This window comes from Pogoniulus pusillus, chromosome 23 (genome assembly GCF_015220805.1).
Source record: "Pogoniulus pusillus isolate bPogPus1 chromosome 23, bPogPus1.pri, whole genome shotgun sequence".
Classification (NCBI taxonomy): Eukaryota; Metazoa; Chordata; class Aves; order Piciformes; family Lybiidae; genus Pogoniulus; species Pogoniulus pusillus.
The window spans coordinates 8,060,157-8,077,210 of record NC_087286.1 but is presented as its reverse complement, the minus strand read 5'-3'; the positions used below and the strand labels follow the sequence as shown (position 1 = coordinate 8,077,210).

Sequence of the window (17,054 nt, the reverse complement as noted above, 5' to 3'; positions counted from 1 at the left end):
AGGAACACATCTAGGCAGGGCTGGAAGGTCTCCAGAGGAGACTCCACAACCTCTCCGGCAACCTGTTCCAGTGCTCTGTGACCCTTGCACTAAAGTTTTTCCTCATGTTGAGGTGGAACTTCCTGGGCTGTAGTTTGCATCCATTGCCCCTTGGCCTATTCCAGGGCTTAAGTGAGTAGAGACTGTCCCTGTCCCTTCCTTTCCTGACCCTCAGCCCTCATATACTTACATACATTTATTAGATCCCCCCCTCTCAGTCTTCCCCTTTCCAGACTAAATAGCTCCAGGTGGTCTCAGCCTTTCCTCATAAGGCACATACTTTTCAGTCTTGTTCTCCAAAGTGTAAAAGGAGAGGCAGGGGAAAAAGAACAAGAAATGAATACTCACCATGATCGTGTGAAAGCTGACGCCGAATTAAAGGGACTGGAGACGTGGGACTGGGAGGAACAGTCGTTATAGCTGGTGCTGGAGAAGCAGATGCAGAAATAACAGCAGAAGCAGGAATGTGTGCAATATCATGGTCAATACTAGGACTAGTTGGTTCATCTGCAAAAGGTAACACCATACAGTAGGACATTAAGTACATTAAACAGAGACTGAACTTCTCATTGTTGAGGTTATCGGATGTTAAACAATCTTTTAAAGGGTCCAATACATTCACACTATCAACGGTATTCTGGAAGAGAGAAGTCTGATTTCACAGGGATGTTAACTCTCCATCAGAGATGAGGGCAAAGAACATCATACTCAATTACAGATTTTGCTGTGAGTGAAATAGAAATTATTTGCTGAACTCATGTAATATCATTTTCAACTAGACTAGTTTTATGTGCACCAGTGAAACACAACTGCCTACATCAGTAAGTCGAAACCTGAAGAGAAAGGCCAAGTAAAACTTCCTACAACAAAAGATGGGCAGACTACCTAAAATCATTTGTTTTAAGAAGTGTTTAAGTAAAAAAAGCCAAGCTCTAAGCAAACAGAAGAGCATCTTAAGCAGGTATCTCACATGCAAAGAATCACCTCCCCCCACCCCATCCAAACGAAGCAGCAAGCATTCACATTTTCAAGAGATGGCACCAGTACCTACCAATTAGTTCTTCCACTAACTGCTCATACAAACGGTCGCATGCCATACATGCCCAGCACCTCACAGTCTCAACGGCCACAAGGGTCATCATGAAAGCTTCCAAAAGGCTTCAAGTATTTCTAGTATTTAACATCTTCTTTACAAGATGGAAGAAGTAGTCAAAAGATACATTTTCAGGCATCCTGAGAAGAGACTTGTAACCTCTGCTAGAGCACATCACTGGTACTAGAAAAAGTGATCCCGCCTCGTGCTCTGATAGAAGAAGGGATGGAGGGGGAAAAAACGCCAAATGAAAGGCAAAGAAGGGGCTGAACTGTGCTGCTGTAATGAATATGAATGTATGCTAGGTGCTAGGAATTGTAATATGCAGAGCCACTGAAAAGCCTATTGAAAGCAATGAACACTCACAGACAGAGGTTTATTCTTTGCTTTGTGCCAGCACAACTGCGTGCGCTGCATTGTGCTGCCCCAACAGTCACTAACAGTTAAGGCAGCACTTGTACCATCAAAATTGGGCAATGTACATGGGAAACAAGGCAATAAACAATTAAAATACAGGAAGCTCCAGCAATAAAACCCCTCTAACTTGTCTAGAGTGGAAATGATCATAACTTTTCAGGTTATGTTGAACAACCATACAAAAAAACTCCCAAAAAAACAAACAAACCACAACCTAGCTGTAAACTAGGAACAATAAAAAGGGAAACCACAACCCTTTGCAGCAAATCTGTGATACTACAGCCTAAAAAATGTCTGAGGTTTGTTAAGAGTGGCCAGGCATTGGAATAGGCTGCCTAGGGAAGTGGTGGAGTCACTATCCCTGGAGGAATTAAAACGCGTAGACACGGCACTTTGGGGCACGTGGCTATGGTGGGGTTAGGTCAGTGGCTGGACTCCATCTCAGAAGTCTTTTCCAACCAAAACAATTCTATGGTTCTACAGTTTGCTTCTACCCACAGGGACAAATGACAAGCATTTACAGCTCTCTTCTCTCCAGCATCTAGGAGATAGGAACCACCTCAGGCACACTTACACTTCCAGACTACAACAGCTCACTGTTCTATTGCTGGTTTCCATTTGCTCCGTTTCCCTGCAGCAAGCCCTGAGAGAAGCACAGTAACATGGGCTAAGGGATATAAACACATGCTGTACAATTAATTAGGTTTATGGCATGCAAACTGCAAGTGCTCAGCTTTGAAGTTACTCCTATTACAGACTGATCTCCAAATGTCACAGTCTCTACTTCCAAAAGTTACACAAATACTGCTGCTTGAAATAAGTCTGTGCAAGCTGTGAATACAGAAGTGTTAGGCAACACTACACAGTTTCCCACAACACTTAAATACAGCTGAGGACATCTAGTTTCTAAGTCCTTGAAATTAACAACAATTATTCAAATTAGTACTCTGCAGCAAATCTGGGCCCCAGATGAATTGAAACTGGCTTTAGAAATAGGCAAGCTTTAAAGAAATGGGAAATGACACAGATACAGGAGAGAAACAACTCTCTTCAACCCCCAAGAGGTTGAAGGTCAGCTAATGGCAAGCTTTTACAGGACATAAAGTGATCATATAGCAAACCACCATGTATCAGTTACTGCCTCAGTTAATGCTGGGCTTGGTCTCTGAAAAGACAAATTCACACCAAATGGGGTCTGATACAGAACCAGGGATTTCAAAACTGAGGATTTCATTGGAGACAAAGAATGACAAAGAGGATATATCATCCTCACTCTGCAAATGAGGAATGAACCTTTCTTTGTAAAGAAATGCACACCAAAAAAGGCACTGAATAAAAATCAGAGATCTGCATCAGACCCTACCACACTGATACAAAACAGTTTTACCATGATTAATGTAATATTTAACATCATTGTTTATAGCATTTAATTCAGAACAGGTTGCTTACAGCTTAAGCCCAAAAAGCACCAACTAGAGGGGAATGATTTGCTTCAGTTGGCTGTCCTCCTGCTGGGGCAAACCAGCATGGTGTTAGCCTTCGTCATCACGAAGGTGCTGGTCCCACTGCAGGAGGTTTGCCTTTTCTAGAAATTCAAGGACATTGTTCTCCTAGAGGTCCCTCTCATACCATCCTTCCAGGCTAAGCCCTTCTGCGTGTGCTTGTACTGACTGCAGCCCTAGTTTGGAGTACACTCCCCAAGGAACGTACCCCATCTCCTCCCTAATAAAGATTGCTAAATGAGACCCTGAAGAAGACCCCCTGCAAAAAGCCTCCAGCTCTAACATGAACCCTTCACCACCACCCTTCACACCTGATGACCCAGTTTACCTACGTAGCCAACACTACACCCATCTAGACTACAGCATAAGGACGGTGTTGGGGAAGATACATGTCCTGGCTTGTCCAGGCATGATCCCATGGTCCCTTCCCTCTGCTGGGGGAGAGGAAGCAGAATGCAGGGAGAAGACAAAAGGCTTGCAGACACCCACTTTGAGGGTCCAAGACTTGCTCAGACTTGTTCCTCCCAAGTAAGAGAAAGTAAGCTCCTGACTTCACCTACTATGGTCTGGCAAAGAGCCACTCTGACTGGTGAATCTGTGTGGCTCAGGCAGCCATGACATTAAACAGGCTCTGCCACATGCATGCTCCTGCTTTTACTTTTGCTGTGCCTGCTCTGCCCTGCTGCATTATGCTCTGCTTTGCCTGCAACGGCTTCAAGACACGGACAGAAGTCTGGGTACTGTGATGCTATTTTGTGAGTAAATATTCAAAGTCTCTCTCTAAGAAATTCTGTAACTAGATTCTATTGTGCTTTTCTGTCTTAGTAGCAGAAAGGAGCTTCTCAAGTCCCCTGGTGGGCAAGAGAGATAATTGAAATTAAGAACCTCTTTGCAGTTTTAATGTTTGCATGTTAGTTATTTCTTAAAGTGTTCTAATTTTGTCTGTTCCTTGTGTGCATATCCGATCCAAATCCTGCATTTTGAACCTTGTAAATAAGTTTTCTGGTGAGATTTAATGCTAATAACCAATTTTCATAGTTATTAAAGATCTTTGCCTGCAGATCAAAATTAATATGGAGTATTAATTTTGCAAAATTCCACAACAGATGGTGTCACAGAGAAAAGACAAAAGCCTTACATCAAGGTGGGCTACCTCCTTGTGTTCTCCTCTCATCTGGTCACCTCATTATCAAGGGCTATCACCTTGGTCAAGCACTTTACCTTTGGTAAAGCCTCGCTAGTCACTCCCTGTCACCTTCTCCTTCATGCACCCAGAAGCAAGTTCCAGAGGACCAATGCTACAATTTTCCTAATGTCTGAGGTAAGGCCAACTGACTGCCTTCCATAGATTGTTCTTTTCATCCTATTTCCAGATGGCTGCACAACTTGTTGGCTTTTTTTTCCAGCTAATAGTGACCTCCCTTAGCTCAGGATCCTCCAAAGATGATAGTATCTCTGCAACAACATCAGCCAACTCTCAGCACCTTCAGGTGCATTTCATTGGGTTGGAAGGACACATAAGAGTTTAGTTGCATTGCAGCTGCCCTAACTGCTCCTTGTTTATCCAAGTTGTTTGTGATTATGGAGTTGGTTTGGTTTTCTGTTTCAGAGACTGGTGAACTCTCAGAAGATGCTTGATCTATCATTAACAGATAGAAGTGATTTTTCCCACCAACCCCCAGGGATTCAGACTGCTGAATCCTTCTCCACTGGTAACAGAAAGTGACTAGAATAAACCAGTTTCCCATGGCTAAACTCATCTTTCAGATTAATTCCCTTTTGGACATGAGATACTACTTGTAAGACTGCCAGCACCTCAAAAGACTCTAACAGGGAACTATATTCCTTAGTAAGTGTCTTGCAGACCATAGTGCCATTTAAAACACTTCAGAGGCACTGCAGTTTAAACCAACAACATGAATATGTTGCTATAAACCTTAATGCAGCAGATAACTCAAAGACTAATTTAATATCTCATTTAAAGATTCAAATAATAAAAATATAATAGCTGTGGAGTTACACACACTTAAAAACAAGCTTTAAATTGCTTTCCACATGAAGATTGCTGAGACAGCATAAAACTATAAAATGGTCTGATTGGAAGGGACTTCCAAACCTCATCTAGCCCAACCCCCTCTGCAGGCAGCATGGAAATACTCAACTAGATCAAGATGCCCAGAGCCCTGTCAAGGCTAATCTTGAGTATCTCCCCAGGGATGGAGTCTCAATTACCTCCCCAGGCAACGCCTAGACACAGAAATCATTCACATAAAACTTCCCAAGCTATGTGCACTGAAGAAGCTAACAGCACTTCAGCATTATTGGCTTTCTGAAAACTATATTCAATTCTGGAGTGAGGTATGTGTGGAAAGATGCCCCTGGAGTATTTAATGTAATTGTGGTTACTCAGAGGTTTGGTAGAATTGTCTCAACGGCTGCTCTAAGCAACTCAGCCTTCTGCAGAACTCACAACTGCTTTGTCCCCAAAGGAAAGGAGTAGAGGAGACAACAGGAACATTATCACAGAACTGTTTGGCTTGGAAGAACTCTTAAAGATCATCTAGCTCCAACCCCCTGCTATGGGCAGGGACACCTTCCACTAGCCCAGAGTGATCAAGGCCTCATCCAACCTGGCCTTGAGCACCTGCAGGGAAGAGCATCCACAACCTCCCTGGACAACATGTTCCAATGGCTCACCACCCTTATATTCATCCATGAGAGACAGAGATGTCAAAGTTTCCATACATTAGGATGGCCTCTAGCTGACAGCCACTACAGTAAGTGTTCTAACCACTGCCTTTACTTTTTCAGTAATTCTCTCTAAACTACAGGTTATGGCTTTTGGGGTATAATCCAAGAATGAATCTCACATTGCAGGTTTGCTGGGTTATGGTAGAGAAGGCAACACAAAACTATCAAGCACACGTTAGAGGAATAAAAGTCTTTTCTTCACTGAAGGATACAGAGGATGTGCCAGTGATGTGAAGAGGCAGTGGAGCTAGGCTGGCTTTAGAGGCATTCCCTTACTTCCAAGCTACTTTGTCAACAACTTCCTTCTTGGGCTATCCAAGCACTCCACAGTCCAGGATACCATGGCAAACTTTACACCATCACAACACACACCACCTCCCCCCTCCAAAGTATTCCTCTTAAATACAGCATGTGGAAGCATTAAACATTTGTCCTATGTCTACTGTCTCCTTTGGGCTTCCAAGTTTGGGTTTGCTCCAGCTTACTACAGGCAGTACTTCCCTTCTGGTACAGCTACAGGGAGATGTTGCCCCTTTCTTCACCTTGGCAGCTGGCAGGACATGAGAGAGTCAGCAACGTCTACTGAGAGACAGCCACAAGCAGACTAGGGGACAGCAGAGCAGTGGAGAGCAGTCACAAGGAGTAGGTATCAGTGAGATGAATGCAGGAAGAAAGGAGAGAGGGTTGACGAGATACTGGAGGTAGAAGAGGATCTTCATCCACGCACAAGCAAGAAGATAAAACCACAAACAAATCCCCCTTATCTATCTCAGAGGCCCTTCACCTCCAACAAACCTCTAGAGCAGCTGAATTTAAGGTAAGCACAAGCACAGTAATATAGATCATTCTTCTTAAAAGCTTGCCATAATCAAATTAAAACCTCATATATACAGTTTGAGCTGTGCAGAGCCAACTAAAGAATAATCAATAAATTGCTCAAAGCAGTAATAAATGATATGGAACTAACCCTGCTGTCTCACAAGATGGCAAAAATAACCAATTACTTACACATTAATTCTTCAAGTTCATAATGAACTATATGGAACTGACCCTGCTATCATACAAGATAGCAGAAACAACCAATTAACTAAAACTTCATTGTTCAAACTAGTAAGAAGCTATATAGTACTTATCATGCTATCACACAAAATAGCAGGAATGGTTGAACCAAAAATTCATTATTCCATTAAAAAAAAAAAGCTGTATGGAACTATCTCCCCTACCACACAAGATAGCAGAAATTACCAATAAACTCAAAATTAAGGACTCCAAAATAAGCTGTATGGAACTAACTTTTCTATCACAGAAGATAGCACAAGAGACTAACAAACACCACACAGCAATGACTTGGTTACAGATCTTGGAACACAGTTTACTGCATTTCAGACTTCAACCTACAATCTTTTACCCTTCAACCATGGGTAAAAGCTCCAATAATTAAAAAGGCTTCCAAGCCTGAACCACATGATTTAGAAAGAAGACCTACTGTTGCCTGGCTTCAGCATGACTGCCTACCTCCTTTATTCAAAAGACCACCTCTGAAAAGCTTTTTTTTGGTTGTTTCTAAGTACTTACAGCCCTGACAGCTCCCATTGTCTTTACAAAGAACTTCTTCATATATCTACTTTACGTAATTATCCTCATGTGGCCAAAAGAATAGAATGGGAACATGTCTGCACGCTGAGCACATTCATTTCTGTAAGCCACGGAAACACAGCGCTGGAACCAGCCTCCTGAATCATCAAATCCAGCCCTCTGCTACTGTGGTCACGTAAATAGTGTGTTTATTATACTGCCCGAGTCACACACAAGCAGAAAAAGGCTTTGCAAGGTGATTCTTCCTGGGAGGCCATTCTGAAAACCTCATCTCTGACTGGGGTGCTTACTGCAGCGTTAAAGCAAACGTGGAACTATCCTTCCCTACAGACAGAAAGCAATTCAAAAGGTTCCTGTTCACAGTATTACCCCATCATGTTAAAAAACATAAATCAACAATTCTCAGTGTACTTTCTTGGCCAAGACAGCACTCCTTTATTACCTGCAATTATCTTAATTTATAATGATGTACTAAGGAGGATTTATGCTTTGAAAATGTCCACAAATTGCATTAGGTTTGCAGTCAGCAGGGATATCCCCAGCTAGAGCAGGCTGCCCAGGGCCACATCATATCTGATCTTGAATGTCTTCAGCCATGAGCCTCAACCACATCCCTGGACAACCTGTTCCAGTATTTTACCCCCATCACTATAAAGAACTTCCTCCTATTCAGCCTAAATCTATCCTGCTCCAGGTTCAAAACATTACTTTTTGTCCTATCACAATAATCCCTTCTAAACAGTCCCTCCCCATCCTTCCTGTAGGTCCCCTTCAGATACTGACATGTAGCACCAAGGTCGTCCCAGAGCCTTCTCTTCTCCAGGATGAACAGCCCCAAGTCCTTAAGCCTGTCTTCACAGGAGAGGTGCTCCAGCCCACTGACCATCTTGGTGGCCCTCCTCTGGACCCTCTCCAGGAGGTCCATGTCTTTCTTGTGCTTGGGCATCCCAGAACTGGACACAGTACTGAAAGTGAGGTCTCACCAGAGCTAAGTGACAGGATAACCTCTCTTGACCTGATGGACTCACTTCTTTATATCAGCTACTAACCAAACAAATCTGCTGCTTCTACTCAATGAAAACTCTCCTAGATGTTATGAATTATTGACTTCCAATACTAAGTTTTAATTAAAAAAAGGATTTTGGAACCACAGAAGCACACCAACCACAAATTTCTAACTTTGTGTTTTGGCTGCCACGTTTCAGAATACCACACTGACTTAAAAATGGTTCTCTGGCTAAGAAATACTGAAAAATGCAGCCTGGAGCAATAGTGATTTGGCAGGACACACTGTAAACCCCTAAAAAAAAAGAAGAAGGCTGATGTTTATCTTAGAAACACTGATGACATGTTAAAAGCTGTGCCAATGCTATTGCTAAAATAATGGAAGCAAGAGCCCCTCCAAAATGAACATCTGTCAGTTCTAATTTCTCCCACACTTACATTTATATCTTCATAGGTTGAAACAGCCAGGCAGAAAAAAAGTAGAATTATCACAATGGCTGAAGACTTCCACCTAACAGGTTTTGCTACAGTTAGAGTTTTCTTAAAACATGTCCATCAAACATCTCTACTCAGCTACACTTTGCCTTTAAGGTAGCCACACAGTTTGGCTGGGCTCATAAGACATGATTCTTTGCCTCTGAAGTTTGAGGGGGTTTAATTTCTCTGATGTTTATCTCTTAGGCAGAAACCAGAATGACTGTTAGGGGTTGAAAGGGACCTCTACAGATTAAGCCCACTCTCCCACAGCAGGGTCACACCAGAACGCATGCAGGTGGGTTTTGAAAGCCTGCAGAGGAGGAGACTGCACAACCTCTCCAGGGCTCCAGCACCTTCACAGCAATGAAGTTTCTTTTCATGTTGAGGTCAAACCTTCTGTGTTCCAGCTTGTACCTGCTGTTCCCTGTCCTATCACAGGTCACCACTGCCAAGAGCCTGCCCCCCTCATCTTGACATCCACCCCTCAGATATTTATAGACATTAGTAAGATCCCCTCTCAGCCTTCTCTTCTCCAGGCGAAAACAGTCCCAAGTCTCTCAGTCTTTCTCCATAGCAGAGACATTCAAATCCCTCCCTCAATCTCACAGCTCTCCCTTGAACTCTCTCCAATAATTCCTTGTCTCTCAATTATTCAGTATACCTGAGAATATTCCTGACTGTTCCCTCTAACCTTTCTCCATTCCTACTCCTTTCATAACATGCTAGGCAAGTGGATCCATTTGTTTTTCTGCTCCCAAGAACAAAGTCACTGCCATTGTGTATTCCCATTGTCCACTTCTGTACTGCAGAAAAGAGGCATAAAGATGGAGGAGGAGGAAAGGTATGGCACACAATTCACTAAAAGGAAGTAAACTCAGCTGCAAGAAATAAGAACTATTTAATGGTAGGCACTGGTAACATTAAGCCTATGTACCTATGCTTCCAGTACTAGAAAGTGCCACTGTGTGTACAATAGAGACCTGAGAATTTTAACCAACAATGGGTGCTTTAGAGTGTTTCACCTCCCAATTCTTTCATTTACTTTAAACATGCAGTAATATTTGTTAATTAAAAACAACAACACCACCCCCAAAATAACAATTAAAAAGAAGATGGAGTGCAACAGGCTGCCCAGGGAGGTAGTGGAGTCACCACCCCGGAGGTGTTCAAGTGGACATGGCAATTTGGAAGATGGTTTAATGGCCATGGTAGTGTTAGGTTGAACTTGATCTCAGAGATCTTTTCCAACCAAGAGAATTCTGTGATTCTATAATTCACTACAAGCACCCAAATACTTTCTTTATGACAGGGTTTTGTAAGAAGAATAGATACTGGAACAATTTAAAAGATAACAAAATCTTGCATTTGAAAATTGGCAGCAGATCAGCTCTCAAAGAGAGGTGAAAAGCAAAGTCTGCCTGTTTGCTAGCACAGAAATCCCCATGCTAGTTTCTCTGCACTAAGGATAAAAGCAACAGAGATAAACCCATGAGTGGCTTGAAAGTGAATCAAGATTAGCAGCCTGCTGGTCACTCTTAAAACATCTCTACCAGAAATTCAGCCAGCAGGAGAATAAGTTATAGTCCCACACACACACAAAAAGCATAAACACCACGTAGTGAGAGCTGTGAGTCTCCTGGCAAAACATTATTTAAATCAATACAGACTACCAGACTGCAAAATTTCCCTGTACTACATACAGGGGATGGAGAAATATGTGGAGCCCTTTGAATCATCACTTGGCTCAGGGACATTGTACAGTGCCTATGGCTGGAAAGCTGAAAGTACCAGCACTGAGTATCACATATCGTTGTCCTGTTCTTACATCTTCCTTTGGTATCCGATCTTGCCAGAAAGAGGACACTCACCTAAAGCTAAACAACACTTTGGCATTACTGAAGTCTGGTCAAATATTTTTATCTGGCTCATGGTTTAGGATGACCCTTGTAAAGTAGGGATATCGGCTGGACTGAGAGGCCCCTGAGGGGCTTTTCCACCCTTCATGTTTCAGTGACTTTCATTTATTCACAAAGTAACAGCAGAATGAACTGACTTCAAATTTTTCTAGGGTGAAGCTGTACTAGATACTTTCCAAAATGAGATCATGCCTCTGAGGAAAAGTCTTGGTACTTGCCTGATGCTACTGCATGCCTCAAAGAGCAGCTCTGTAATTGGATGAGTAGGAACTTCTTTGATTCGCAGAAACCTATTAAAACCTCAAGATGATGTTTGTTTGAGCCAAGTATTTTTAACTATATCAATTTCAAATAATTTGCATGCAACCCTCCACTGTGTAGTTACAAACAACATTCACCTGGTAGTAATGGGGCAGAGCACTGAACTGCACTGCCAGCTGGACATGCTGCAGGCAGGGCAAGTACTGAAGCACTTTCTCCATCCCATTCCTAAGGGTGGGTTCATTCAATTCCATTTGGGAGTTGGTTTCTCTTTTTTAATGCTTTCTGCTCTACCATAAAAAGGTACCAAAGGCAAAATAAAGAGTTTCAAGCTAGCTGCCCATCTCAGAATTGCACACCAGACATCTAAGGCTAAGAAATGGATTCAAATAACTACATTCTGGATCAACCTTTTCTTGATAGTTATAAAACATTAAATAGGGTTCTAATTTCCATCCTGGTGCAAGTTAACACATCCAAAATGACCTAAAAGGACAGAAATTTATCATTTGCTGCTCTCTAACAAGGAAATTGTGTGCAAATTGCAAGTCTAAAAAAAGGCCATCCATTAAACATCACAATTACTAACAGTCGCTGATAGAGGTAAGGCAATTTTTACTAGAGAGCAGATGAGGCCATTTATGGCATAACCTTTCATTAGAGTAACTGATGCAGTTTGAAACAATGGAGAACATTTCATGAGGAGAGCCTTTCTTTGGACCTGAAGTAGAAACAGCAGCTTTCCAAGCTAACCACAAGGCCCTGCATGCAGCAGCACATGAAGGCTGCAGTGCCAGGGTATGGTTTTCTGTAAGACCAGCAGCTTCCTCAGCCCCCAGCAAACACAACCCAAAATTTCAACTTCCTGCTTCAGACCAGCTTTGTGTGACAGGGCTAATGTCAAAAGGTAGACCTTCAGCAACCCACCACACCCCCTGAAGGATTGCTGCCTGGCTTTCTGTCTGTGGTATAAGGTAACATGCTACTCAGAGTGCTAAAATCATCCCCATGTCATGCCATTCTCAACAGCAAGTTAGTCACAAAATACTGCTGCAAAAGCTAACTACCTGTCTGAACTTCTACCACGGCTTGGCCATTATCTACCAATTTAAAGAGCAAACAGTGATTACAAACACACCATATAGTACTTAAAATGGCAATAATATGTAACCTTGGAATATATTCGTTTTCCCCAAGTGTGTATTTTCACACTGCTTCAAGAGGTCTGGTGTATAAATACCTTCAGTAAGTGTATTTATGAAATTAACCACATCTAATAAAACCTAATAACTGCAAAAACCTGTGCTACTGGAAACACAAGGAATGCAGAGAAGGTGGCAACAGCAAGGTAGGTCTTAATTTCTGTTTGAATCCTTCTTAATCAGAAGGAGAAAAGAAAAAACCAAAAGGTAAAACTCCAAGTATCAGAGTGATTTTGCTTCAGAAGAGTGAAATAGCCTTTAACTGAGTTTCAAAGTAGACCTATAGGGTTTTATCTGCCTGATTAAGCAAGGCTTTTAACAAAGTGAGGCTGCAATTAGCATAATGATAGCGGACCAAGCAAAGTTAAAACCACGTATATTAATTCTAACTTCAGAAGATGCCCACTCTTAATGGCATTTGATGCTCCTCCTGTTCAGGGAGGGTTACTTCGTCTTCAAGGTGCTGGAGCTGTGGTGGAAATTTCCCAGAGCACCTGCACTGGCAGAAGAATTTCTCGCTAGGAAGATGGCCACAAGTACTGTGTTGGCCCAGCCCATGCCCACACTCCAACAGCACCACTTTTTAATATCCCTAGAGGATGGAGGAGGTTTCAGTCCAAGAGGCCAAGGAGCCCATAAGACTTCACACAATCCCAGGTGGTGTTATGCCAAGAGACTGCACAGGAGAGTTCCAGCCTGGCTTCTTCTGACCCGATCAGCTGCTACTCAAATGCACTACAACTGCCATGCTTAAGGCTTCTTTGAGCTTTGATCATCACATTTCCCTAAAACCTGGAAGCAAGCCACATGAGGAAGAGTTCATGGCAAATCTCTGTCAAAATCAAGATAAAAGAGCGTGTAGAACAGGGTTTTGACAATCTTGATCTGACACTCCTGTAATATTTAAATTGCACGGGGATCAGAAAACTCCCAGCAAGCACTTCTAAGTTAAGTGCAGTGTTTGTACTCAGAGTGCCCAGGGTTGACTTCAGGCAGAGTATCAAAAGCTCTGCACAAAGAGCAGCTACAGGTCTAACAAACATGTACTAACCCTTCAAGAAGGATCAATGGGGTCTAAAAAATCCAAAATTACACTGGACACGGATGCATCCACTAGGAAAACAAAAGTCAGTGCCACTCCTATTCAAAAAGCAAAACCCAACACAAGAACCATCAAAGTATTATTGTTGTCTTAATGCAATTCACTGCAAATCCCAGAATTTTGTAGGATTTCCTTTCCCTGATGCATACAGAGCTTCTTCACTAGTTTTGGTCATTACTTCAAACCAGTTGCAAATATTACAGATAATTCAAGGGGAGAAATCACTGCTGCACATCTGCAAAGGAAGACTAATGTGCTAGGATGTTGTATATCTATATCCTCTAACCTAGGTTGTAAAAAAACTCAAATTAAAAGGAGTTGTCTTCCACATAGGTGAGTTTGGGCATCAAAACTCAGTATTTTCCAGATTCTTCTTACACTGAATTAAAAAAACCAGTCAGGTAGAAAAATCAACCTGTGTGGGAAATGCTTCACAGACATCTGACTCTAAAGGATTAAAGCAGGCACAACAGAAGACAATCCAACTCCACAACAGATGGGGCAAAGACAACACAGGCACTGACTGCTTGAGTAGAACAGCAATGTTTTGCCCCTCAAACTCTCTTTTGGACTCCAACTTCTCACATATCTAAAATGATCTCTTTTATTTTTCCCTGCTAACAACCCTCCCAGGGGTTCCTGTTTTCTTCCCACTGATCTCCAAAGTACTAAACCCCCCTTCCTATAAACTCCCTGTACTGACAACTCTGGGTCACAGCCGAAAAGCAAATCTTTGTGCCTGCTTACATTGCTGCTTCCACAACCTCCTTAGTTTGTATCCACACCTGCATTATCTACCTGCACATTCACTTCACTGTATTGCTATCCTGGCACCTGAAATACCTCTCTCTCAGAAAGCTTTCACCCTACCTATTCAGATGACAAGTTGGTTTATTTTTCTGCCCCCTCAAAATTCACCCTCATATGGATTTCCATCCATATTCTCTCTTTCCTGGATTCCAAATATATCTGGTATCAGAGAAGTAAAAATCTTCTGAGAGGTGCTGCGAGCTGTCCACGTACCTAACAAGAGAGCCTTCAGTGGAGTGATAAACAGACAGTTATGTAACATTGACTTCTCCAGGGGAGGATAAGGAAAACTCTAGAAAAATATCAAATCCCTGCACAATTTTTTCCCCACACCGATTCTCCAAACAAAACAGAACATATTTTTCCTGCACTAAAGAGTATTTTCAATTTTACCACCTTAATATTACCCTAGGTCAGAAAAGCATCCCCATATCCCTCAGCCCCAGGATTTAGAGGAACAGCAGTCAGCTGCTCTCCAACACTGCAAGAATTGAACTCACCAATAAAGGGAATAGAAGCCAAGGAGTCACCAGGTGGGCTGGAACCTGATGCTTTCCTTTCTTCTATTCTTTTTATGTGGACTTCTCTTCGAGCATCATTAGGTAACCAACAAGTAGTGTCTGAGGCTGCCTCTTGGTCATTTACAGCAAGAATGTAGGACTGATGCCTCAAAGGCTGTGGGGTTTGGTGGCCTGAAGGTGATTTGTCCCGCATGACCACTGTGTCTTTGCCATTTTCCTGGGCATCCCTTTGCAGAATTTCAGGCTCCCGGACCTCTTCCCTTTCAAAATCTCGAGTCTTTTGTCTGGTGGAGCCATCCACATTGTCAGAGGTAGTTGAAGTCTCACTTGTTGGCTGAACAAGTTTGGTGGAAGCTAGAGACAGAGACGAGGGCTGGATGGGTTTGCCAGTTTCTGTTTTGTGATCTGGGGCACCTTCTGCTCGCATCCTGGACTGCTGGTTTAACAGACCACTCTGGTGCAAGTGATTTACCGTTCTTTGGTCTTTGCTGGCAAGGGCATCCAAGCTCTGGTTAAGAGGAAACGACGGTTTTGCTGCATAGGGAGCAGAGTTCTTCAAAGAGCTACTTCTAGAACTTCTAGCTGGTGTGAGAGACAACCTCTCTTGGGAAAGAGCTGTAGGCTTTGAAACTCCCCCAGGAGCCTGCAAGTCTCGAGAAGTCTGTAACATTTTCATTTCTGGTGAAAGTTTCTGAAAGTGAGAGCCAGGCAGAGAAGCTCTGCTGCCTGTTCTCCTGTTGTCCAAAATATAAGCACTGGGAGCCACGGGGAAGTTCTGCCCTCGCAGGGACATGTGAAAGGCGTGCTGCCTGGATCTCTCATAAATGCCTCTCCGATCATCCTGCTCAGTAAACCCTGTCCACTTGTAAGTCTTTCTCCTGTCTCCATTCGTATCCGCGATCAGATTCTCAGAGTGAAAGTTCTCGAGCACTTCACCCTGTTTGCTGAGGTAATCCCAGGAGCGAGCCCTGTGGTTCCTAGCATTAACTGAAGGTGAAGTCAGAGTATCTTGTGAAGCACTTCGGGGCCACTCTTTCATCATCATGGGATCCTCGAGCCTCTCCTGGGACACGCTTCTCTGTCGCATCTGTACAGACTGAGGGACCCTGTCGTGAGAGGTGCTCCTGCGCCGTACCTGGGAAGCGGTGCGGTTTGGCACCACTTGGTTGTAATCAGTTGTGTTCTGAGAAGCTGCCCTTAAGCTGTCCAACCTCTCCTGTATGGTGCGGGAGCCATACATGTGCATGCGCCTGTTGTCGATGTACTCCTTGTAGGTTTTGTAGGTCTTCCAGTCTATGTGCTGGTGGGAGGTTGGAGAGCTGTAATGGTTGGCAGAAACTGAGGGCGAGTCTGTGGCTTGAGCAGGAGGTCGAGTGCTTGGGATGCCTTCTGCACACACCACATAGTTTGAAGCTTTACTCAGCGTTCCAGTTGGATCAACTGGTCTTGTTATTGGAGTCTGGGGAAGTACGATGGCAGTGGACACTGAAGATGGTGCCGTGGTCCGTGCTTTTAGACTGGTCTGATCTTTTAAGCCATATCTTACTTCCTCTGTCCTGTGTGACGGACCAGTGTGGTTATTTCTACAAGATGGCAAGTCTACAGCCTTCTCAGAAGGCACAATAACAGTCTTTACAGTTTCGTTGCAAACACAGACGGCTGTGTTTGACTTTGCAATGTCTGTGGGTGATGGAGGCACTTGGATTTCCATTCTGTAGGCCCTCTCTGGCTGCGTCAATGCCCGGACTGGTCTACTGACTTGCTGCTTCCCCAGGGAGAAGTCCGAAGATAACTTGTCACCAGCTTGTGCCGTAACAGAGGCTGCGGATGTCAGGCGTGGGTAACATATTGGCGGTGGCTCGGGGATGTTGTGGGCATTACCACTGTAGGCTTCGTTGCCCTTCAGGTAGGCATCTTGGGAATATGCCTGTGGAAAGAAGATGCAGTCAGTACTCAGCAGTGGGGGAGATGGAGAAGTTCACCGTTTGACCAACCAAGCTCCAAGAGGAGGAACACAAGTACAAAATTCAGACTCTCTATGATTTCAGACAAAGTGTTAGTTACAAAGACAAAGCCAGCATTCCACCCCCTTCTGAGCAGAAACAAACCAGGCAAAATCATGTCATACATCCCTCTGGATGTGTTCCTGGGGGATACAGCTTAGGGTGCAACTCGTAGTATAGAGTTATCGGTTGGACTTGGTGATCCTGAGGGTCTTTGCCAACCTGCATGTTTCTGTGACCCCCCCTCAACAGTTAAAGTGAACTGATAGGCAATTGTAAGAAACACTGCAGGCAGGACACCGAGGCAGGTTTCTCAGCATCCAGCAGCACAAAACACAGTATCTTGCTCCCTTGTAAAT

The 17,054-nt window shown here is 43.4% G+C and overlaps 1 protein-coding gene across 4 annotated transcripts in view; it reads right to left on the bottom strand.

Annotated features, from left to right (window-relative positions):
- The window catches only part of ARHGAP21 (Rho GTPase activating protein 21), a 144,992-nt gene that overhangs the window by 17,320 nt on the left and 110,618 nt on the right, over positions 1-17,054 (bottom strand). For all 4 annotated transcript variants that reach the window (XM_064162480.1, XM_064162482.1, XM_064162481.1 and 1 more), the window contains 2 exons: positions 14,672-16,619; positions 388-546 (listed from right to left, as the gene is read on the bottom strand). In XM_064162480.1, coding sequence (XP_064018550.1) covers positions 388-546; positions 14,672-16,619 — 2,107 coding nt within the window. The remainder of the gene's footprint in view (positions 1-387; positions 547-14,671; positions 16,620-17,054) is intronic.